This window comes from Ipomoea nil, unplaced genomic scaffold, assembly GCF_001879475.1.
Source record: "Ipomoea nil cultivar Tokyo-kokei standard unplaced genomic scaffold, Asagao_1.1 scaffold2868, whole genome shotgun sequence".
In the NCBI taxonomy this organism is placed as follows: Eukaryota; Viridiplantae; Streptophyta; class Magnoliopsida; order Solanales; family Convolvulaceae; genus Ipomoea; species Ipomoea nil.
In genome coordinates, this window is record NW_017619296.1 from 154,878 (window position 1) to 181,589 (window position 26,712).

A 26,712-nucleotide genomic window follows, 5' to 3' on the forward strand; every position below is an offset into this window, starting at 1 on the left:
GGTGTTGCGCTGCCTTAATCACATGATGAGCTGAGAGATGGAAATTTAATTGCCAGAAGGAAATTCCCCCAACCAATGTTATTGAATTATGTATTAAGTTAATGAATGTCAACTATGCACATGATGAGCATAATATAATAAATTGCACTGTACTTCTTCCAAATCATACATAGAATATTTGATCCCTACCTCTTCTTATATTATTAAATTGCACCTACCTACCTGAATTCTCAACATACATGGGCATTTAATACCAACTCGATCATATCAAATGAGCTCCATGTTCCAACAGATCATACAAAATCCTTAGCAGCAACAAGCAAGGACGAAGAAGAAGAAGAAGAAGTAGTGCCGCCACCATCATCCTTAGCTATCTGCTTGTGGTGATAGGGTGAAGAGAGACTACTGGGATTTCTTAATGCTGCTTTAATTTAGGTAATCTTCTTCTTCCTCTTCTTATTTATATCAACAGCTACAAACTTCAATTACCAAACAATCATACTTTTATGGCGAATCAATTCTAATTGGAACAATTTATCAAACACATAACCCACAAAGTCGATCTTCTTCCAATCCCCTTTTTTCAAAGCGAGATTGAAATTGTGAGTATGTAGTATGTCTAATTGCGTGTCCTATTCTTATAGCTATACACAATTCCAAAGATTCTCAAGCATAATTGAACCCGATACAAGAGATCAAATTATAGCATGCTCACAACAACCTTAGCTAATTCAATACATACCCTTTTTATGCAGTTGAAATCATAGAAGCATCTATAATAAGATCAAGCTACTTTTAATTCAAGTTATTATATTTATTTTTGTTATAATAAATTATAAGTTAAAATTATTTATTTACATTTTTATTACAATTATTATTAATCTTTATGACTATTATAATGTTTTCTTTATAATTATATTTTAATATAAATAATAATTATTATCATCATTAAAATAATTTATATTTTATAAGAAATAGCTTTGTAATAGAGTTATGCTCATGTTTTTAAAAAATTAATCAAATAGAAACAATATTTATTTTTACTTTTAACTAAAAAAAATTATTTGCCAACTATCATGTAGTGTGATGACATCCTAGTTACCATTCCAAATGGATGGTCATAGGTTCGAAGTACTTCAAACTCTATTACTCTGGTGGTGGAGGCTTAGACTCTTTGGACTAAAAACGTTTGAAAAAGTATAGAACAGATACTACCTTGTAAAACAAATAATAAGTATTTTTAAAAAATGAGTATTTCAGCCAAATACTAACAAATGAAAATATTTTTCAAAGAATTAATTACTTTCTAAAAATTATTTTTCATATTTCCAAGCTCAGCCTAATTCACTTCTATTCATGAACCTGATCTACAATCCCTACTTATTTTTTTTTTAAAGTGAATTTTTGAAACATTAACCTGATTAGATGTTCCTATTTTGGATGAAGCTGGAGTTGGCTTTGATATGTAAATACTAAAGTCAAATGTAGAAATGGGCATAACCTTTTTTCTGATGAGGTTAGGAGCAGGAGCAAATACTTGGTCTAAGAGCAAGGTGCTCATCTCTGAGAAAGAGTAATGCGCTCATCTCTAAGAAAGAGCAAGGTGCTCATTCCTGAGAAAGAGCAAGAGGAATTTGCAGGAGTGAGTTTGCTATAAATAGGCAACTCCTCTTCATCCAATCTCATCCCATTCCATCAGGGATCATCCCATTACCATAGCAAAAATATAGAGAGTAGAATAGAGAGTTATATTTGTAATTCCTATTGTAATATCCTTTTGCCAATACAGAAAATCCTTCTTCAAATTGGCTTTATTTTGTGTATGATTTATTTTAAATCTTACACTAGAAATATTCTCATCATTTCCGGTCCGAATTGCTGTTGTATTTTGGTGTTGTGAACCGTATCGATCCTAACAAGTTGTATCAGAGCCCCAGGAAGGTTCAAAGATATATCTGTACTGTATCGTTTATGTTAGAACTCATTCTGGTAGAGTGATTGTACATGTCTAGGAAAAGCTCTGGTTAAGACTTGGTATTTAAGCAGTCCATTTGTGACTCAACTCTCTTCTCTAGAAATATTTTCCTGGTGTACTGTTCACAGGACCGGTAGTTTTCTATTATACGATACTATTTAGATATATTGTTCAGGATCAAGAACACCATTTACAATGACGACAAAGTACGAGATTGAAAAGTTCAATGGGAACAGTTTCCCGTTGTGGAAAATGAGAATGAAAGCAGTTCTCAAGAAAGATAACTGCGTTGCAGCAATTGAAGAAAGACCAGTCGACTTCACAGACGATGCAAAGTGGACAGAAATGGATAGCAACGCTATTGCCAATCTGCACTTAGCACTTGCTGATGAAGTTCTGTCAAGTGTGCCAGAAAAAGGTACTGCAAAAGAGATATGGGATACTCTCATAAATTTGTATGAGGCCAAATCACTGCACAACAAGATCTTCTTGAAGAGGAAGCTATACACTCTCAGGATGATGGAGACATCCTCAGTAACTGAGCACATCAACACTCTCAACACTCTATTTTCACAACTCTTGGCATTGAGTTATAAAATAGAAGTGAATGAACGTGCTGAAATCTTACTCCAAAGTCTACCGGATTCATATGATCAACTCATTATCAATATAGTCAACAACAAGGAGGTACTTGTCTTCGACGATATTGCAGCTGCGGTTCTTGAAGAAGAAAGTTGGTGCAAAAAACAAAGAAGACAAAGTTGGAATCTCACAATCTCAGGCGTTGACAGTGATAAGAGGAAGATCAACGGAGCCTGGCTCCAGTGGGAGTCAGAACCGAGGTAGATCAAAGTCAAGGGGTAAGAAGAATGTCAAGTGTTTTCACTGTGGCAAAATGGGGCACTTCAAGAGTGAGTGTTGGCAGCTCAAGAAGGATGAGACCAAAGGCAAAAATCCCGAGACATCAAATGCTCAGGGATGTGTTGTGTGTACAACGGATGTAGGCGAAGTTTTAATTGGTGTAGCAGCAACAATTGTTGAAGGCAAGAAAAGTTTAGCTGATGTTTGGCTAATGGACTTAGGAGCAACATGGCATATGAACTCACGGAAAGAATGGTTTCATGAATATGAACCTATCTCTGGAGGATCAGTGTTCATGGGAGAAGACCATGCCTTAGAGATTGCTGGCTTTGGTACTATTAAACTAAAAATGTTTGATGGTACGGTTCACACTATCCAAGAGGTACGACATGTGAAAGGCCTGAAGAAAAATCTATTTTCTTTAGGACAATTAGATAGCCGTGAATGTAAAATTCACATTCAGGATGGGATCATAAAAATAATCAAGGGCACGCTTGTTGTGATGAAAACTGAAAAGATAGCGGCCAATCTATACATGCTTAAAGGAGAAACGCAACTACAAGGAGAAGCAGCTGTTGCATCAGACAATCTTATAGAGGAATCAACGATGATGTGGCATCAAAAAACTTGGCCACATGTCGGAACGAGGTCTAAAGATTCTTGCTGATCAACATCTTCTTCCGGGGTTAAAAAAGGTTTCATTACCTTTTTGTGAGCATTGTGTTACAAGTAAGCAGCATAGATTGATGTTCGAGAGCTCTAAAGCAAGGAGTAAGGCTATCTTGGAGCTAATCCACTCTGATGTTTGGCAAGCACCGGTTATATCCCTGGGAGGTGCAAAGTATTTTGTATCCTTCATAGACGATTACTCGAGGAGATGTTGGGTGTATCCAATCAAGCGGAAGGCGGATGTATTTGAAGTTTTCAAATTCTTCAAAGCGCGTGTGGAACTTGAATTTGAGAAATGGATCAAGTTTTTGAGGTCGGATAATGGAGGAGAATATTTTAGTGATGAGTTTGATAAATTCTGTCTACAAGAAGGTATCAAACGGCAGTTCACGGTGGCGTATACTCCAAAACAAAATGGGGTGGCAGAGCGGATGAACAGAACCTTGTTGGAAAGAACAAGAGCAATGTTGAGGACTGCAAATTTGGCAAATTCATTTTGGGCTGAAGTAGTCAAAACCGCCTGTTATGTAATCAATCGGTCACCATCAACCGCAATTGATCTGAAAACGCCAATGGAAATGTGGACTGGTAAGACATCTAGTTATTCTCACTTACATACATTTGGGAGTCCGACATATGTGATATACAACGCTCAAGAAACATCTAAACTTGATCCAAAATCAAGAAAATGTGTTTTCTTGGGGTATGCTGATGGTGTGAAGGGGTATCGCCTGTGGGATCCCACTGGCCACAAGGTTATCATCAGCATGGATGTTCTATTTGTAGAAGACAAGGTACAAGAAAGGGAAATCACTGGAAAGGAGAAACCAGTGACAATTACAGTACAAGTTGAGGGAAGGAAGGAAGAAGAAATTCTAGTTTACCCTAAGTGTGCTGTGTATGACTTGTATCTTGAGCAGTTGGATGTGAAAACTGCATCTCTACATGGAGAACTTGAAGAAGAGATTTACATGCTCCAAACAGGAGGTTTTGAAGAAAAAGGAAAAGGGAACTTGGTTTGCAGGTTGACCAAATCTCTATACGGTCTCAAACATGCGCCGAGATGTTGGTATAAGAGATTTGATTCATTCATTCTGAGCCTTGGATACAACAGATTTAGTTCAGATCCTTGTGCATATTGCAAGAGATTTGATGATAATCAGTTTATCATCTTGCTGTTGTATGTTGACGACATGTTGGTAGTAGGCCTCAACAATGATCGTATCACAGAGATGAAGGCTCAACTGGCTAGGGAATTTGAAATGAAGGACTTGGGACCAGCAAACAAGATTCTAGGGATGCAAATCCACCGAGATAGAAATAATAGGAAGATTTGGCTCTCTCAGTAGAATTATCTGAAGAAACTCTTGCGCCGCTTCAACATGCAAGATTGTAAGCCAATTTCTACCCCTCTTTCTATTAATTTCAAGTTATCCTCAAGTATGAGTCCTAGCAACGAAGCAGAGAGGATGGAGATGTCTCGAGTAACGTATGCATCAGCAGTGGGCAGTTTAATGTTTGCTATGATCTGCACTAGACCAGACATTGCACAAGCAGTGAGAGCGGTCAGTCGATACATGGCAAATCCTGGTAGAGAGCATTAGAGTGCTGTGAAGAGGGTCCTTAGATATATCAGGGGTACCTAAGATATTGCATTGTGTTATGGAGGATCAGACTTCATCATTAGAGGCTATGTTGGTTCAGATTATGCAGGTAATCTTGATTGTAGCAAATCCACCACGGGTTATGTGTTTACTCTTGCTGGCGGAGCAGTAAGCTAGGTCTCGAAGTTGCAGTCTGTTGTGGCAACGTCGACGACGAAAGCATAATATATAGCTGCTACTCAAGCTAGTAAAGAGGCTATATGGTTGCAAATGATATTGGAGGAGCTCGGGCACAAAGTAGAGAAAATGACTATTTTGTGACAGTCAGAGCGCTTTGTACTTGACAAAGAATCCAGCATTTCATTCCAAGACGAAACACATACGGGTCCAATTTCACTTTGTTCGTGAAAATGTGGAAGAAGGGAGTGTGGATATACAGAAAATCCATACTAAAGATAACCTGGCAGATATGTTAACAAAGCCGATTACCAATGATAAATTCGTATGGTGTAGATCCTCAATTGGCTTAACAAGTATGCAAGCAGCACGGAATTGGCGAAAAGGATGAAGGTCCACAATGTGACTTTAAGTGGGAGATTTGTAAATACTAAAGTCAAATGTGGAAATGGGCAGATCCTTTTTTTCTGATGAGGTTAGGAGCAGGAGCAAATACTTTGGTCTAAGAGCAAGGTGCTCATCTCTGAGAAAGAGCAATGTGCTCATCTCTGAGAAAGAGCAAGGTACTCATTCCTGAGAAAGAGCAAGGTGCTCATCTCTGAGAAAGAGCAAGGTGCTCATCTCTGAGAAAGAGCAATGTACTCATCTCTGAGAAAGAGCAAGGTGCTCATTCCTGAGAAAGAGCAAGGTGCTCATCTCTGAGAAAGAGAAAGGTGCTCATTCCAGAGAAAGGTGCTCATTCCTGAGAAAGAGCAAGAGGAATTTGCAGGAGTGAGTTTGCTATAAATAGGCAACTCCTCTTCATCCAATCTCATCCCATTCCATCAGGGATCATCCCATTACCATAGCAAAAATGTAGAGGGTAGAATAGAGAGTTATATTTGTAATTCCTATTGTAATATCCTTTTGCCAATACATAAAATCCTTCTTCAAATTGCCTTTATTTTGTGTATGATTTATTTTAAATTTTACACTAGAAATATTCTCATTATTTCCGGTCTGTATTGCCATTGTATTTTGGTGTTGTGAACCGCATCGATCCTAACACGTTAGACACAAAACAGACAGATTAAAAAAAGAAGAAGACATATTTGAGTTGTGAGCTAGATTCCACTTAACATTAAACAATTTCTTCTCATGTTATCATTATCTTCCTCTAATATTTTTTTTTGAAAACATCTTCCTCTAATATTTAATTCCATATCACTCGCAATTAGTGTTACAAGTTGCTGAAAGCCACACAAATTTTAATATGAAGTACTAAAAGTCAATATAATGCTGCCATTTTGCAATTAAAAATATAATTTTAAAATCATGGTTGTTAGAATTCCTGTCTAAATTGCATCACAACTTTCATTTCTTCTTTGTTCTGCTCTGATCAGCTAGTACATAGACAGACACAAATGGCTTATGCTGCTGTAACTTCGCTTAAAGGAACACTCCATCTACATTTCTTGCAATCACAACTACGCTTGCCTCTTCAAGACAATCAAGAAATAGTTAATTCTCTCCATGAAAATCTTGGTTTCTTCCAAGAAATTCTTGAGAAATCTGAGACCGCCTATAATAATTTGGCGATGAAAGATTTAGAGGCAGAGATGAGAGATGTAGCTTTCAAAGCTGAAGAAAGAATTGAGATGGAATTGAGTAGCATATATCTTCAATCAAGCAGTATAGATGCTTGCCTCCTCAGGCTTCATGGAATCTTCAAGCAAGCAGTAAAACAGACTGATTACCTGAAGAAGAAGTTGATTAAGATTACAAGTAAACACCAGTTTGCAAAGGGTCCATCAATCACGGGTATTTCACTTTTTGGTCGGATGCGACGACAAAGAGCACTACTCCTTGGTTCAACATCATCCCAGCCTGCTGATCCAGAACGAGAGAATATTACAGTGAGTAAATTTTCCAAAAGCGTTTCAAAGTTTGAGAGTAAAATGGTTGGATGCGACAAGGAATTCAAGATAATATTGGACAAGCTCGCGCAACAAACAGCTGAGCAGCTCCAAGTTGTATCAATCGTTGGCATGGGAGGAATAGGCAAGACCACTTTAGCTGAGAAAGTCTACAAGGATCCATCAATTACTTCTCATTTTTACAAGCAAGCATGGGTTACTATATCCCAAGAGTATACCGTTGGGCAGATGCTCAAATGCCTTATTGGTTGTGTTAGTGCATCAAGTGATGAAGAAAGCAGCAATGACCCAGGCCAATTAGCAGAAATGCTACGTAAACTCTTGAAGGATCAGAGATACTTGATAGTGATAGATGATATATGGAGCAAAAAAGCTTGGGAAAGTGTGCAAAGATGCTTTCCAAATGATAATAATGGAAGCCGTATACTACTGACTTCTCGTCTCAGAGAGGTGGCTGAATATGCTGCTAGTTCAGGTAACTCTATCATTAACATGCCTTTCTTAGATGCCAATGAAAGTTGGAATCTCTACTGCAGTGTGTTCGGTAAAACGGAATTTCTTTTGGTGTTTGAGCAAATTGGTAGAGACATAGTGAAGAAATGTAAAGGATTACCTCTAGCTATTACTTTAGTGGCTAGTCTTCTCTCCAAGACAGAGGAGAAGGTGGAAAAGTGGAAGAATGTTGCAGACAGTGTAATTGGTGATTCTAATGAAGCATGTTCAAGTGTACTATCTTTGAGTTACAACCAATTACCACACCCCTCTAAAGCTTGCTTTCTATATTTTGGAGTTTTTCCAGAAGATTATGAAATCCCGGTAAAGAAGTTAGTTAAGTTGTGGGTAGCCGAGGGATTTTTCGAGGCAGTGAACAATAAGAATCTGGAGGAAGTGGCCATGAAATGCTTGCAAGATCTTGTTGATAGAAGTCTTGTTCTAATTGGTAAATTGAGCTACAATGGCAAATTCAAGACAATTAGGATGCATGATCTCTTGCGAGACCTGTGCTTGAGAGAAGCTCGACGTGAAAACCTCTTGAATGTCATAGGACTCGTAAAACTCCCATTTTTCAAGAGGAAATTACATCACTTGTTTTCAAAAGCTTGTCCTTGGATAAGTATTAGACCAGGATGTTTCAATATTCAAATTAGATCTATGGGCTTTGACAAATTCCATTCCTTACACTCTGTTGATCATGTTGATTTCAGCATTAAGGTGCTTTGTCACTTTAAACTATTAAGAGTAGTAGACATGAAACTTGGATTTTGGAACTTTGAAGATAAGATGCTATATATGGCAAATCTTGTTCACTTGAGATACTTAGCTTTGTCCATAAATGAAAAAGCTGGCCCTCTTAAAGTAAAGCTCTTTGAGCATTTGAATATGCAAAGTTTTATTGTTCGTGGATGTAGTGTTATATTGGATTCCTCCGAGCGAATTTGGAAAATGCCACTGTTAAGGAATTTTTATGCGGACATAATTCCTTTTACATTAGAGGCTTCGGAAGTTGTTCATAGAAACATCGAGACTATATCTTGGTTGCGTCCGAATTGCTGTACAGATGATCTCTTTACAAGGATTCCAAATTTAAAAAAGTTGGGAGTTCAAGGTGAAAGGCGTTTTGACAATGAAACATCAATTGATTTCTATAATTTTGTGCACTTGGGGAAGCTTGAGAAACTAAGCATCAAAGACTGGCATCTCAAACTTCCATATAGGGGCATCCAATGGGCAACTAGTTTTCTACCAAATCTTAAGAAGCTCGAATTCTTCTGGACCTATTTGGCATGGAGTGATATGGAGCTTATTGGTATGTTGTCAAATCTAGAAGTTCTAAAATTGATAGATGCTTGTGAAGGAAAAAAGTGGGAGACATCGGAGGGAGGGTTCCGGCAATTGAAAAGGTTGGTAATTAAAAGCAGGAATTTGGAAGATTGGAATGCTGTGGGTGATCATTTTCCTGTGCTTCAACATTTAGAGTTAAGTTTGTGCAGAATTTTGCAAGAGATCCCTATTGCGTTTGCCGATATTACCACACTTGAATTGATTCAATTAAATGACTGCTTGGATTCCGTTTTGACTTCTGCAAAGCTTCTTCAAGATGAGCAGCGAAGCTATGGAAATGAAGCCCTCCTTGTTCGTTCTAAATATATTCGGGTCTCTTTCTATCCCTGCTTCCATTATATCTCAGACCGCTTCACATTTCATGCTATTTAAATTCTTTGCAATTCCTCTGCAATCAATAATTATGTGCATGCTTTCTCTCATTTTTCTCTTTCTCATATTTCCTTACCAATATAAATGTGTCCACTTACATATTGTTTCCCGTAGGAGTAATGAATGAATAAGGGTATGTAGATACGTACTTAAATAAGTCGATCTGTTTTATTTCGTTTCTCCTTAACATCTAATTATTAAACACATACAGACAACTATAAAGATTGAGAGGCGATGAAAAGTTAAGAGGCACAAAGCTAAGCAGAGATGATGATGATGGATGGATCTTGTTTGTTCTTGGGTGATGATGGATGTTGGCATAGCATAGCATAGCAGGAGCTGTACAATATGAATCTGCCTGCCACTGGTTTTTGTACTGCATATACTGGTTGTAGGTTTGTTGCTTATCAGTACCTGCACATCAGTGAGTAAAATTTAGGGAGTAAGATTTGATAGTCCATGTAGTAAAACTATATATGAATCTGCCTGCCAGGCTGCCAGTGGTTTCTGTACTGTACTTGTTGTGGGTTTATTGTTGTGGTTATTTTGTTGCTTGAAGGAATGTAATGCTGTGATTATTTTTTGGATAAGGTGTTGCACTATATTATGGCTAACCGCCCGTGTATAGATGTAATATACTGATCGAGAGTGCATCAAATATTTTTCCTTGTCGGATTATTCCTGAACTCCTTTATACAATGTCTAGTTTTACACGTGGATTGCGCGAATGTGCTAATAATGTTTATATTTAAATAAGTATTTTAAAGTATATCAATGCAATATTATATAGGAAAAGGTCATACATAGGTAATTGAATGTCAAATTTGTTTATTCAAATAGGTAATTCAAAGCATATGAATGCAAGATAATATGGAAGATTCATTATAATTGTCATTAAAATAAATATTTGCATCTTTGTAAAATCCAGGGGCGGAGTTACCTGGCCTGCATGGTGCAGGGGGCCCTGGCCCCCACCCCCTCTAAATTTTTTTTAATAGTATAATACTTATTTTGGTGTCCTCTCTCCTCAAAATATTTGGTCCCTCCCAATCAATCTTGCAGACTAAATTTACAAAGAATAGTTGCGGAAAGTTGATTTAAAAAAAAAAAAAAAAAAAAAAAAACGCGACCGTTTCCTAGCGTAGAACGGTAGCGTATTACTAACATTCCGCGACTGTTACACAACGGTCGCGTAAAGTCCAAAGCTTTACGCGGCCATGACATGCGCGACTGTTGTACAACAGTTGTGTATCTGCAGTTATGCTGAAATTCAAAAAACACATTGTTATCGGCATTGAAACGATTGACAGATAATAACGGGAGTGAAAGATCAGGGACATGCAAAATATTAGATAAACGAAGAGGTCTAGACTCGGAATACAACGACGCATGACCAATACCAGAAATCCCCAAACACATCGCCTCCAACATAGGACTCAGAGTGTGCCATCATCGTCGGGTCCGGCGTGGCATGAGACGACGCCCCGGTGTCCGGGAACCACGCATCAGCCGTGACCGCTGCCTCTTCGCCGAAAACAGCCGAATGCGCCTGCGGCGGTGGGTGGCCGGAATAGCGAGTACATTGTCGTGTGCCCGTGCGTCCTGCATATATGACCACGAGGACCGCCGACACCACGTCCTCTGCCTTGGCCGCTGCATCCACGACCACCGCCGCGACCTCGACCCTATGGGAAGCCAGACTGCCGATTGCCACCACCGCCCTCATGGCTCTGTCTGTAGCCTCTGCCAGCCACCATCGCCATATGAGCGCCGCCGGAGGGAATGAACTCATCCGCCCATATGAACTCCTGCGATTGAAGGAAGTCGACGAGTTGCGGAATGGACACCGGTGCTCCGGTCGCCGATAGGGAGGACGCCATTGCACGAAATTCCAGGTGAAGGCCGCGGAATATGTACAGGTTTTGCTCGTCCAATGAGACCGGACGGCCGGCTAGCGCCTAGATCTTCTACCAGAAGCTGTGCTCGACCAAGATACTCACCGGCGGTGCTGTCACCTTGCCGGAGGGACTGGAATTGAGCCAGGAGATTCAGACATCGCGCCCTTGTCGACGAGCCCAGAGCCGAGGTGATGGAAGTCCATACGTCACGGGAAGTGCCTCGGCCAACGACAAGGTACATAACCTCGTCGGACAGAGATGAAACGAGCAATGACAGGATCGATTGATCCTGTTGAATCCATTGGGCATGCTCCGGATTAGCCATGGTGGTGGAGGTTGTGCCACTGAAGTTTGCCTCGCTGGTGGCCGGAGCAGGGATGACAGCTGGAGGGAAAGGCGTATCGTCATTTACGAATCCCAACAAACCTTGCCCGCGGAGGAACGGGACTAGCTGTGTGCACCAAAACATGAAATTTTTGGTAGTTAGTTTCATTGAACGAAGTGGTTTGGCGTGGATAGGTTGTTTGGGGTGGCCGGCGGTGGTACAGTGGCGGCGGTGACCGTCCGCTCGCTAGAATTGGTGGACATGGTTGGGGAGAGAGAGAAACCTGGGCTAACTGATACCAGATTAGATAATAGTTTGCGTTGATTACCAAAACTCAGCGATTACACAGAGATACAATAGACTCATATGACTAGCCTAACTATCCCTATACATTAGCTAGTAGTTATTGACTAAATCAAAGTATAACTATACTAATATAATGTTACATTTAAGAGTACAAAATATATCATGTCTAACACTAGTGTAGGCTTTCCACAATATCAATTCTTATATTCTTCAAGAAGTGACTTGGTCATTTTTTCATATATTTTTGAAGCTTTGAATCTTTTGATGAATTACTGATTGTATATTTCCATTTCTCTTCAACCAGCATTCTCTGAATAACTGCATTAATGGTGGCTTTGGTCTTCTAAGTCAAAGAAGATGGTGATTACATAAACAAAGAATTAGATATATAAGATAGATATTAATTTGAAACAAAGAATTAATTAAGATTAGCTAAAGCATAAGGTGATTATGTATATATATCATGAGCAGGCACATTATTAAAAAGAAATTATTAGTCTGCTACTTAGTTTTATTAGATTTGTAATGTAATAATGTATGTTGAAATATATTAAATGAATATTAATATATTTAATTATTCACTCTTAAATTGTAATTGCCCCCCGCATCATGTAATCTTGGCTCCGCCCCTGGTAAAATCGATAGTCTAAAAACGATAGTCTAAATAAATACTACTTTTGGTTTGAATTTCTCAAAGTCTTCTTAATTCTCTTTTGAGTAGCATTGTGTAAGATATATTAAATATAATATATTTAATATAATATATATTAAATATAATATAATATAATATATCTATAATATATTTTAAATATAATATATCTATATATTATATTTATATATATTGAGAAGAGAGAGAGAGAGGAAATGAATTTGATTGATGAATAATGAATGAAGAATACAATCTATTTATACTAAATGATAAAGCTAAATTTTAGGAAATGCATGTAAGCACTAACTGCCATTATGCCATTATCCCATGAAATGTTGCTGCACACTCCATGTACTGCTCCACGTACCAATTATTATAATACTTGGTTTAATTAATATAATAATAATATTATTATAACATTGCCTCCTTTAAACCAAGTTGGATATATTGGTCATCCCAATTTCTTTCTTCAATTTGAGAAATGTCTCCGTCTTCAACGGCTTCGTAAAGATATCTGCAACTTGACATTCACTTGAACAATACTCAATGTTGATTTGTTTTTCAACAACCAACTCTCTGATTTTGTGATACTTGATATCAATGTGTTTGCTGCGACCATGAAAGACTGGATTTTTGGACAACGAAATTGCTGATTTGTTGTCACAAAAAATAGTTGTAGGTGCTTCTTGGTTGTGTTGTAGAAATTCTAAAATTCTCCTCAGCCAAACTGCTTGAGTAGCACAGTTTGTTGCTGCAATATATTCTGCTTCTGCGGTTGAAAGTGCTACAATCTGCTGCTTCTTTGAAGACCAAGAAAATATAGCTGAACCAAGATAGAAGGCATATGCTGATGTGCTTTTTCTGGTCTCAATATCTCCAGCCCAATCACTGTCTGTGTACCCAACAAGTCTCACATCTTCATTAGTGGAGTAAAAGATTCCATCATTACTCGTACCTTTCACATATCTCAGAATTCGCTTTGCTGCAGCCCAATGTGATTCTTTTGGTTCCTCCATGAATCTGCTAAGTATCCCAACTCCAAAAGAAATATCTGGCCTTGTTGCCACCAGATACCTCAAACTCCCAATTAAGCTTTTATAAGATGTAACATTCACGTTCTTACCACACTCATCTTTGGACACCTTTAACTTTTCAGCTAACGGCGTTGAAACTGGTTTGGAGTTTTCCATTTTGAACTTTTTCAAAATATCAGCAGCATACTTCTTTTGTGAAATAAAGATTCCACCATCCATCTGAACAACCTCAAGGCCAAGAAAGTAAGACATAAGGCCCATATCGGTCATTTCAAACCTCTTAATGAGTGCCTCCCTGAATTCTGAGATTAGTTTCAAGTTATTTCCAGTAAAAACCAAATCATCAACATACAGACAGATTAGAACAATATCACCAGAATCTGTGCATTTGACATACAAAGTGTGTTCATGAGGACATCTCATAAAAACACTTTCAACAAAATATGAGTCAATGCAACCATACCACGCCCTAGGCGCTTGCTTTAAGCCATACAAGGCTTTTCTCAACCTGTACACTTTATTTTCCTCCCCTTTCTTCAGAAATCCCGCAGGTTGCTCAACATATATTTCTTCTTCAAGAAAACCATTCAAAAAAGCAGACTTGACATCCATTTGATGCAATTTCCCATCATTTTGAGCAGCAAGAGAAATAACCATTTGAACTGTATCAAGTCTACTTACAGGAGCAAAAACCTCAAAATAATCAATACCTGGTTTTTGCTTGTAACCCTTTGCTACTAACCGTGCCTTAAAACGGTCAATTTCTCCATTTGACTTGTACTTCGTTCTGTAAACCCACTTCACTCCAATTGGCTTCTTTCCAGGAGGTAAATCTGTTAACTCCCAGGTACCATTCTTTTCAATGGCACGGATCTCCTCATCCATCGCCTTAAGCCAATGAGTTTCTGTAGCAGCCTCCTCAAAAGTTAAAGGATCACAATCTGCAAAGAGAGCAAATTGAACAATCTCTTCATCAGACAGGTCATTATCATGACCCAAAACATAATCTTGCAAGCGAGCTGGTAAGTGGCGCTCGCGCTGAGATCGTCGAACTGACGACTCTGGCTGTGAAGGAGACTGGAAATTATCTGGAATTGGTTGCTCATCAACAATATTTTCAACAACAGGAATAACAACTGAACTTTCATCTTTAGCTAACCAATCCCAGGCACCATATTCATCAAAAGTGACATCACGACTTATAACAACCTTCTTAGTTTCAGGATTGTATAGTTTATAAGCCTTTGAAGCGTCACTATAACCAATGAATATGCACTTCTCACCTTTATCATCCAACTTCTTTCTCAATGGATCCGGCACGTGGGCATATGCCAAACATCCAAAAACCTTGAGATATTTGATAGAGGGTTTTCTCCCACTCCAAGCTTCTTCGGGCGTCTTATCACAGACACTCTTAGTTGGACACCTATTCAACACATAGACAGCACAAGCAACAGCTTCTGCCCAAAAAGGTTTAGGCAGATCCTTGGATTTCAACATGCACCTCACCATATCCATGATTGACCTATTCTTCCTCTCAGCCACTCCGTTTTGTTGTGGAGTGTATCTAGCTGTCATTGGTGCTGAATACCCTTTTCTTTCAGAAAATTATCACAAGCAATATATTCTGTACCTCTATCAGTTCTCAAGATTTTAATCTCATAACCACTTTGCTTTTCAACAAAAGTCTTAAATTGTTTGAAAACATCACATGCTTCAGACTTTTGCTTCAGAAAGTAAACCCATGTTTTCCTACTGAAATCATCAATGAAAGTAATAAAGTACTTACAACCTCCATGTGAGGGAACATCCAACGAACATAGGTCTGAGTGAATAATCTCCAACTATTTTGTAGCTCTCCTTGACTTGCCCACGGGAAAGGGATCTCTATGCTTCTTCCCAATCACACAAATCTCACAGATACGACCAGGGACATTCACAACAGGTAAATCAGAAACAAGTTCCTTTCTCGCAAGATAGTTTAATCCAGAGAAATGGAAATGCCCAAATCGCATATGCCATAACCAATTATCATCACAAACTTCAGAATTAAAGCAAGCAAGGAGAGTATGTTTAATTTTCAAAGGAAATAGTCGATTTTGGGACATATTTACCATTGCAATCAAAACTCTTTTAGCATCTTCAATGGTACAACACCCTTGAGCAATATGTATCTTATATCCTTTTTCTGACAACTGACCCAAACTCAACAAATTTTGGTGTAGTTCAGGAACATAGAACACATCAGATATAAAATTGTGAGTACCATCCTTCAACTGAATAGAGATTTTACCTTTTCCCAAAATTGGCACCTTTGACTTATTGCCAAATGTCACTTCAGACCGAACTGATTCATCCAATTCAGAAAACAATTCTTTCTTCCCACACATATGGTTACTACACCCAGTATCCAAGAACCATATGTTCTTATCTGCAGAAAAACTATCGCTGGCTAAAAGTAAAGTTTCAGAACTCTCACCAGACTTTTCAGCAGTATTTTCAGTAATGTTTGCTTGATTTCCACGATTGTTGCCCTCATTATACCAACAATCTGCAATCTTGTGCCCATACTTGCCACAATTGTAGCAATGAAATGAAAATTTACCTTGTTTGGTATTACCTCCACCTCTTCCTTGGTTGGAGTTACCACGACCTCTTCCACTAGAACCTCCTCTTCCTCTTCCACGACCTCTACCAGATCCTCCACCTCTTTGATTAGTGCCAGTCACATTAAGGGTGACTTGACTCTTCAAAGCTTCTTCTGCTAGTGGTTCCGATTTTGACGCAATCCTGCCAATATGACTTTCTACCATACCTTTCAGCTCTGCAATTGATAAGAGCTCAGTTTTGTGTGACTCTGTGATCAAAGCCACCACATGGTCATACTTCATCGGCATAGTTCGAAGAACTTTTTCAACCACTGCACCATCTTCAATCGTATCTCCATATAGCCTCATCTTATTCACCATATCAATAAGACGAGTGAAATACGCATCTACTGTTTCTGTAGAGGTCATCTCACAATTATCGTACAACCTTCTCAACGACTGCAACTTAGACTTCTGTGCCCGATCGACTCCTTTGTGTGACACCTTTAAGATGTCCCAAGCTTGTTTTGCTGTTTGAGCACGAGCTAATTGCCCAAAAATGGAATAATGAACACCTTGGTGAATCTGACCCAAGGCCAATTTATCTCGCCGTATAGCGGCTGCATCAGCTCCTTCAGTTAGACCGGGATCAACAAAGCTCCAAAGATTTTGAGCTTGCAAATGTGTGGACATCATAATTTGCCAATAATTGTAATCGAGTTTTCCGTCCAATTTGGGACCCGTCCATACAATATTGAAATTTGCAGCCATATTTCACTACGGGAAATATCTCGGGGTTGAAAGGTTGACTGGCTCTGATACCAAATGTAAGATATATTAAATATAATATATTTAATATAATATATATTAAATATAATATAATATAATATAATATATCTATAATATATTTTAAATATAATATATCTATATATTATATTTATATATATTGAGAAGAGAGAGAGAGAGGAAATGAATTTGATTGATGAATAATGAATGAAGAATACAATCCATTTATACTAAATGATAAAGCTAAATTTTAGGAAATGCATGTAAGCACTAACTGCCATTATGCCATTATCCCATGAAATGTTGCTGCACACTCCATGTACTGCTCCACGTACTAATTATTATAATACTTGATTTAATTAATATAATAATAATATTATTATAACATTGCCTCCTTTAAACCAAGTTGGATATATTGGTTCATTGTCTTCATCTTCACTATTTGTCTTCTTCTTTGTTGGATTACTCAGGAATTTACGCAGTGTGTCGCAGGATGTACCATTATGGTGAGTTGAAATGGTTTTTGCTTCTCAGAACTGATTTTTTTTTTAACAATAAATCAAATGAAGTTGTATTGTTTGGTCATGAACCATATGATGCACATGCTATATTACAAGGCACATTATGTTGTGCATCCGTATGCACCCTGCATGGTGCATACGGATGCAAAAACGACGTCGTTTTGCACAAAACACGCGTTCTACTTAAAAAAAAAAAAATCAGTTTCGATTCCCAGCAACAAAATTATGTTATTCATTTTTAGTTCATTCATTTTGGATTTTTTAGTTATGAAATTCTGGAAGTGTAGTTATGCAATTCTGGAAGTGTAGTTATGCAATTATGGATGTGTAGTTATGCAATTCTGGAATTATGGTTATGCAATTCTGGAAGTACGTGTAGTTATGCAATTCTGGATGTATAGTTATGAAATTATGGAAGTGTAGTGAAATTATGGATGTGTAGTTATGCAATTCTGTTTTTTTTTTTTTTTTTTTTTTTTTTTTTTTTTTTTTTTTTTTTTTTTAAGTTAGACGTCAAAACGGCATCGTTTTTGCATCCGTATGCACCATGCATGGTGCATACGGATGCACAGCATAAAGCTCCATATTACAACATAGGAATGGCCTAGTTTATCTTTTGTTAAGGCTTTTATTTATTACCAGAAATGAATGAGCTAGCTATTTGAAAATATACATTTATGAAGTAATTAGTTTTCTACTAAATCTTAAGAAGCTCAACTTCATTAAGACCTGTCTCCCATGGTGAACCTAGCTTATTGTTATGTTGCAAGCTTGGCAATATGGCACTTGATGAAAATGTTCAAACTTTGGACTTGCAATGCCCACCATGAACTAACGATTCAAACCCCTTGCAAATATCAAATAACTTACACTAAGAAAAATAATACCACTAATAATTAAACTATTAAAAATATTTTAAAATATTTTGGGATTATAGTAAAGACCATATAATTATCACTCCTTATTAGTTATTTCTTGACTTGTTAATTTTTTATTAGATACCAAGATTCCTTAACTCAAAGTTGGGTAAGTCAATTTACCAGTAATCTATAAAAATAAATAATATTTATTTTTTAATCTAAGGGTGACCAACCAGTCAATTGTTATGCTATGGAACCGTGTTCACCATCCATGGTGAACATGGTCCCAACGGTGTTAGTTCCCCGTTATCTTTTTTTTTTTTTCCTTAATTAATCGTGTGATCGACTTTTCTTCTTCATTTTCACATTTCGCGGTTTCACTTTAATTTGAGGTGAACAATGATTTCTGACATTCATAAATTATGAATCCATGCTTGCACATTCACTTTGGAACCATGCCTACACATTCCCGTCCGAAACCATGGCTACTCCTCTGTAGCGCAAGCTTCTTCAACATTCATAAATTATGAATTTTCTGTTATGAAATTATGAACTTTTTGTTATGAGATTATGAATTTACAGTAAATTCATAATCTCATAATAGAAAATTCGTAATTTAATAAATGTTTTTCTTTTATGCGATTATGAATTTTCTGTTATGAGATTATGAATTTACAGTACATTCATAATCTCATAACAGAAAATTCATAATCTGACCAAATGCGCACCGTTAACACCACATTAGGGATTTTTATTTTTTTATTTACGTAAAAACAGCGTCGTTTGGAGCCATGTTCACCATGAATGGTGAACACGTTTCCAGGGCATAATTTACCCCAACCAGTGAACAAGGAGAGATAATTATATGGACGAGAAGCATATACCAATATTTTTTTAAATAAAAAAGTGCAATTAAAAAAAATGTTCCAAATCAACTATAAAGGTCGTGTGGATCAGCCCAAAAACCATCATAATATGATATCCTCCAATCATTATTGCGTGCACCGTGGTCCACACAGTTATGCGGACTGCAGTCCCAAAACACATAAAATACATTAGGGTGTTATTGAATGAGGAGTGATATCGCTTAGTTTAACAAATTGGTTGTGTTATTGAAACATCAATGATGAACTCCCTAAACAGAGCAATGTACTCCATGAAAAAGAAATGACAACTTAACAGAAAGTCTGTGTAAACACTTGAAGGATCAGAGATATTTGATAGTGATGGATGATATATGGAGCTCTACTGGTTGGGAAAGTGTGCAAAGATGTTTCCCAAATGATAATAATGGAAGTCGTATACTATTGCATATATGGAAAATCTTGTTCACTTGAGATACTTAGCTTTGTCTCTATGTGAAATGGTACGCCCTCTTAAATTAAAGCTCTTTGAGCATTGGAATATGCAAAGTTTTATTGTCCGTGGATTTAGTGTTATATTGGATTCCTCTGAGGTATTTAGAATTTGGAAAATGTCACTGTTAAGGGATTTTTATGCGGGCATAATTCCTTTTACATTAAAGGCTTCGGAGATTGTTCATAGAAATATACAGACTATATCTTGGTTGAATCCGGAGTGTTGTATGGAGGTTCTTTTTACAAGGATTCCAAATTTAAAAAAATTGGGGATTCAAGCTAAAATGAGGTTTGAAAATGAAAATTCAGATTATTTTTGTAATCTTGTGCACTTGGGACAGCTTGAGAAACTAAAGCATCAAATGGTGTACTCTTAAACTTCCATATAGCGGCATTCCATGCACAACTAGTTTTCTACCAAATCTTAAGAAGCTCAAATTCATCTTTACTAAGATTCCATGGTGTGACATGAGGCTTTTTGGTATGTTGTTGAATCTAGAAGTTCTAAAATTGATTGATCCTTGTGAAGGCAAAGAGTGGGAGCCATGTGAGGGAGGGTTCCGTCAATTGAAAAGGTTGGTAATTGGAAGCCGAATTTTGGAAGATTGGAATGCCGTGAATGATCATTTCCTGTGCTTCAAAATTTAGAGTTAACTGGTTGCAGTTTGTTGCGAGAGATCCCTATTGCGTTTGCCGATATTACCACACTTGAATTGATTCAATTAGAATACTGCTTGGATTCCGTTTTGACTTCTGCGAAGCTTATTCAAGATGTGCAGCGAAGCTTTGGAAATGAAGCCCTCCTTGTTCATTCTAGAAATATATTAAGGTCTCTTTCTATCAATTTTCTGCAATCAATAATTATGTGCATGCTTTCTCTCAATTTTCTGTATCTCATATTTCCTTACCTATATAAATGTGTCCACCTGTTTTTTTTTTTAATAACCCTTAATTTGTTGTTTCCTGCGTCCAGAAGGTTAATAGATAACTCCTAATGTAACATCTTAAGGGAAGGATGTGATGATTGGGAAGGTAGAGAGTGAGGAATGAATAAGGCAGTGTAACTCATAGCATAATTCAATCACATAGAAGATAAATCCAATATCTGATCTCTTTCTAAAAATATTCAGGTCTCTTTCTATTACTCCATTATATCTCTGATTGTTTCACATTTCATGCTTTTTAAATTCTTCACCCAGGGGAAGGTAAAGAATGAGTTGTCAGGATCAAGCGCTTACCTATCATCAATTGATGAACTTAATTCTTTATCGGTGTCCGCCCAACATGACCAATGAATAAGGGTAAGTAGTTAAATAAGTCTGTTATATTTGCATAAACCTGTTTATTTTGTTTTGTTTCTTCTCAAAAAATAAAAGTAAAAAAATCACGCTTAGCGATTTCAGGTACAGAATTGCATAACATGAGACACAGAAACGCATAACACAATACACATACACATGCTTTACAGAAAAAAAAATCTTGAAACAGTGAATTGAACAATAAACCGTTACGGTCAAAATTATAATTCAAAACTAAATCATTTAGGACCAGGGTCCACAGTGCACTGCGGACCCTGGTCCACGATATAACGATTGCCCCCCTCCTGCCCACCAACCCCAATTATCTAATTATTATTGAAACTAGTAATTTCGCCCGTGCGGTGCACGGAATGGATTTGTTGTAATATATTAAGAATATTTGGATCGATATATAATTATATAAATTAGAACATTAAATATTATATAGTGCAATTGAAGATGTGATTTGAATCATTTATGAGTTTTGATGTTATCATTATTTGAATTTGAGCAAATAATTGCTCAAATTAATAGCTAATGTGTAGATGTACGCATGCGGTGCTGTAACTTTGGAGATTTTATTTATCATTGTTTAGTATTTTTTTTATAAATTAGGCAAATGGCTCGTTCTCTAGCAACTCAGTTATAAGAATGAATTGCTATATATCTTAATTCATTTGTATATATGGAAGATATTTTTTTTTGTCTATATATATAGCAATTTTTTCATTAAAAAAAACATAATATCAACGATAGTATTTACACATTATTGAAACCTCTTTGTAGACGACATTGGTAGTGCCAACGCAATCTTGTACATCCTCGTCTAGAGCTAACACCTTCAGTCCATCAGGACGGGTTACTCGGGTGAAAATATATAATGGTAGAATATCACTCAATTAGTGATCCTTTTATATTTTCAGTCAATTAATAATATCAGATTCATTTTCAGCCAATTATTCTTTTTTATTTTCAGTCAATTAGAATATCAAATGCAGTGATATTTTTACCTAATTTTCATTCCATTTTTAATTAATGATGTAGATATTATTATTAAAATATTTTCGTTCCATTTTTAATTTACCTTTACTATTGTTTAAAATATGCATTTACTATTGATGATATAGAATATTATTATTGAAATATTTTCATCTAATTTCCTTATATATATATATATATATATATATATATATATATATATATATATATATATATATATATATATATATATATATATATATTTGGAAATCAAGACCATTTTCTTTTATATTTTAAGTCAATTAGTAATATTAGATTCCATTTTAGCCAATTATTCTTTTTTTATTTTCAGTCGATTAGTCATTTAGAATGTATATGCAGTGATATTTTTACCTAATTTTCGTTCTATTTTTATTTATTATGTAGAATATTATTGTTCAAATATTTTCGTTTCATTTTTAATTTTCTTTTCATTTTTAATTTACATTTACTATTTTTTAAAATATGCTTTTACTATTGATGATGTAGAATATTATTATTGAAATATTTCCTTTCCATTTTTAATTTTTCTTTACTTGATAATGTAGAATATTATTTTTGAAATATTTTCGTTCCATTTTTAATTTCCGTTCCATTGTTTGAAATTGTGAAAGATTTATGATATAATTGTGATTTGATTTATTCTATTGTGTAATATTATTGTGAAAAATTAAAATGCAATAATTTGACCATTTCCTTTTCTATTTTAGTCAATTATGGATCATTTTTTATTTTCAGTCAATTATTAATATTCATTTCCTTTTCCAATTAACCAAATTTCCATTTCTTTTTCCATTTTTAATTTTCAGTTAATTATTAATATTAATTTCATTTTCCAATTTACATAATTCTTGTTCCATTTTTAATTGATGATGTAGAATATTATTGTGACATATTTATATTCCTTTTTTTTAGTTTACGTTCCTTTTTTAATTTACTTTTACTATTTACTATTGTTTGGGCATGAAATTAAGTAAATATGATTTTGTTTTTAATTATAGTATAAATATAGATGTAGATTATTTAATTATTACTATTAATTTAATTCCGTTTCCTTTTTCATTTTTCCGGAAGAAGTGTTTGGGCAAGAATGAAGGAATGAATTTGTTTTTTTTTTGAATGCTACTAGCTCTATTACATTGTAGTATCTGTTCATATACTTTCTCAACCTACTGAAACACAAAGAACACAAAGAGCCAATAACGCCTCCACTGAGGCTCGAACTTACAACCTTCCAAATGGAAGTCCAACCCGGGTACCATTAGACCACATAGTCCTGGAATGATTTTTTTTTAATAATAAGTATAAATAGGTTATTAGCTTAGTTATCATAATAATTATTAGTCAATTATACTAAAGGTGCATTTGGAAACCCGATCGAAAAATGATTCCATAAATCATTTTCTGGGTGTTCAGTGTTTGGCTTGAGAGGAGAATTTTACGGAATATGACTGCCCCATTTTTTTTTGGAGGAAGTTATTTTCTGTTTCCACATTGATGGGCAAACAATTATGTTTAGAAGAGGAGTATTGCTCCTCTTATTTTCCGTTTCCAAACATTTCCTATGTGAGATCAAAATGATCCCACATCATTTACAAAGGGGATCCGTGGCTCCCCTTTGTCCTCTTCTTATTATTTTTTTTAATTTTAATTTTATTTTGTATAAAGTTTGGTTTGGATTATTATTATTATTATTATTATTATTATTATTATTATTATTATTATTATTATTATTATTATTACTATTACATTATACATAGGGTTTTTATTATACTTGAACAATAATATTATCAATTATATTATAGAATATAATACCATACATAATATTACCAATTATGCTACTTTAAGAGTCAAACTGCATCATCAACGTTGTTCTCCAACTTGATCTCAATTGGTAGTTTCTTTGAAGAGGTCTTGCTTGAGGAAAACTATCTAACAGACAATGCTTTGACAACTCCCGAGTCTATAGATCCTCAACATCCTCCGCAGTCCCAATTAAGGCCAGGGGACTTTCAGCCTCACCTTCTAAAAGAAACTCCTGAAAAAAGAAAGCTTTATTAATTTTCATATAGGACTAGGACAAAGATTTGAATTGATATAAGGTAAAAAGTATTTCAATTTTACCTCATCTGATTCAAAATAGTCGTTGGACTCTAGCTTAGAAGTTGGATCATTGTCAAAGTTTTCCAGTAATTCAAGACAGTAGGAATCAACCAATGAACGATCGTTAATAATCTTCATAACATCGAAGGCATTATGAAGGTTATCAAACTGTTCTTTTCTCATGGAAATCTTAAAAATCAGTGTCATGGAACACAACGATAAAATCTCATTTGGGAGTAGTTGCTTATCCTATAAGTCAAGAATTAGATATAGTTAATAGTAAGCTTAAGACTTTGAAAGTAAACTCATTTAATAAGTAATTGTGCATTACCTGTGGATATTTTCCTCTCAGTTCTACAGCCGACATGCCTATCAATTCCTTACACTCCTTGTCCCATAAAAGGAATGGTGCATAACCACCCATGTCAACAACTCTCACTTTAATTATGTACCTCAAAATACATTCTCCCCATGTTCTTTTACACTTGTAACAGTCATAGAAGCTCTTAGTATTCAAGGAAAGGTTTCTGTTACATCCCCGTGTCTTGCATGAGTTATAACACCAGTCCAAACCACTTTCTATTCCAACAATCTTCGAGACAACCCAATAATCTCCAAACTGGATATCAAACATTTCAAATACATTAAAAATAAAAAGTTAGGGAAGACTATTGCTTATATTATAATAAGTAATAGACTTTAGAAAACTCAATACCTGTATTTTCTCATACACATCACTTACGGTACTCATAATCATAGACCCACGGTTGAATGTGTCAAAAGTATTGGCAGCAGAAAGACTTGTGTTAGAACAAATACTCCGCATAGGAGTCTTCTCACCACCCATACTAAAATGAACACAACAGAAAGTAAGAATAAAAAAACTCACAAACTGTAAAAATTTGAAGACAAAATGGTAGTATTTACCTTTCCCTAAAATCAATTATTTCAGGAATGTCTTCATTAATTAAAATTTAATGAAACTAAAATTTCATACCTATTAATGGATTTTAATTAATTTTCATTTCACATCACTGCTGGAAATTATGGAATTTCCGACCATCTGAAAGTGATCTTAAATCAATTCGAAAGTAAAAAGTGGTCGGAAATAGCAACAAAGGTTTTTCCGGATACCAAAAATGGCCAGAACAAGACTTTCGACTTGATTTAAGATCACTTTTAGGTGGTCGGAAATTCCATAATTTCCAGCAGTGCATTTACTTACCAAATAAGCTTTACTACAAAAGTTTGGGAGGGAAAATGAAATAGAAGGATTTTGTTTTTGTATAGATATATAGATATAGATATATAGATTTAGCTTTAATTTCATTCATAATTATTGGTCAAGTCTAGTCTAGTTTTATAATCACCAAACAAAGTAAATGCTTTTAATCTTAATCTTTAACCATTCATTTCGTTTCTCCATCATCACTGATATTCATAGTATACCTGCAGGGATGGAAAGAAGATGTGACGAAGATAGAACTTCCTCGGGGACGTCGTTCTCTAAGGATGGCAAGGATGGAGCCAAAGGGGGGCAGGGGGACAACTGCCCCCCTCACCCCATCCCCACGCCATATATAACCTTTGTATGTATATATCCCCAAAGCCTTACAAGAAACGCCATAGGCCCAAAAGTGACCTATGGTTCAAAAGAGGCCTAAAGCCTTTTACACACAAGGACCAAAAGGTCTAACTACCAAAGATCAAAATGGTCTAGCATACACAAGGGCACAAAGGCCTAAACAAGCAACAAAACACACACTCACACACACACATATAACATTCTTTAATATTAATAATGAGATGTGTAATTTATAATGTGTTTTTTATTCAAATTATTTTATCAAATTAATTATGTTTCATTTTTTGTTATGAATATTTTTATAAAGTTTCGATGAGTTTTATTTTTTGCTCATATCCAACAATATTTATACCTATATTTCTTAGATGTTTTTTTTTTCAAATTATCTCTTTTGTTTTAACGTTTCGCCTTCACTGGAAAAAATTTCTAGATCCGTCCCTGCTTCTTCGTCCCCCCTCAACGGAATTCCTGGCTCCGTCCCTGAAGGATGGCGAATGAGAATTGAACAAGCGGCTAAGCACAGGTGTATAAAAGCGATAGAAAGCTAGGTCTCAAGACTTAAACAAAGAGCATTATTAAAGTAATGAGTGAAAATAAAGCAACGCGTAAATGTAAAGAAGCAAGTAAATGAATGGAGGGGACTCAGAATAGGTGTTCCTTGGGGTGATGCAATAGAATGCCCATATGATAGGGAGTAGTACGTATAATGCATTGGTCATGATTCTTGGAAGATGTTTCCATTGTCAAGCCACTCTCGTGGTCTTTTGTCTATCAAGTAGTAAAATCATACACTCTTAGCAACCTTACTACTTGAGACATTTCATCGAACAGTTAGAGTCCACATGACATTTTCTTCCGAGCTCTACTTCCCAGTGTAAGGTGCGAAATGCAAGTGGATTAGGCTATAGTGTAGTCTCAATCTCTTGACAACTACACACCTCCAAGACCTATTGCGTGATGTGGCCATC

At 35.9% G+C, this 26,712-nt stretch overlaps 2 protein-coding genes across 2 annotated transcripts in view; both read left to right on the plus strand.

Moving 5' to 3' along the window:
* The first annotated feature begins 359 nt into the window (after positions 1–359).
* Positions 360–9,815, plus strand: LOC109160632 (putative late blight resistance protein homolog R1A-10). The gene is made up of 4 exons (XM_019308915.1): positions 360–435; positions 6,680–9,356; positions 9,628–9,687; positions 9,719–9,815. The coding sequence occupies exons 2-3, from the start codon at positions 6,690–6,692 to the stop codon at positions 9,652–9,654; spliced, it is 2,694 nt and encodes an 897-aa protein (XP_019164460.1). The 5' UTR covers positions 360–435; positions 6,680–6,689; the 3' UTR covers positions 9,655–9,687; positions 9,719–9,815.
* Positions 369–26,712, plus strand: part of LOC109160638 (putative disease resistance RPP13-like protein 3) — a 100,410-nt gene continuing 74,066 nt past the window's right edge. Inside the window, exons 1-3 of the mRNA XM_019308920.1 lie at positions 369–429; positions 6,649–6,671; positions 23,377–23,380. The gene's annotated coding sequence lies outside the window, so the exon portion shown is untranslated. The remainder of the gene's footprint in view (positions 430–6,648; positions 6,672–23,376; positions 23,381–26,712) is intronic.

Bases quoted from the DNA above. Each gene is read 5' to 3' on its own strand.
- LOC109160632 (XM_019308915.1), top strand. From the start codon at position 6,690: ATGGCTTATGCTGCTGTAACTTCGCTTAAAGGAACACTCCATCTACAT. The intron at 9,357-9,627 runs GTCTCTTTCTAT...AAACACATACAG, and splicing joins TTCGTTCTAAATATATTCGG to ACAACTATAAAGATTGAGAG.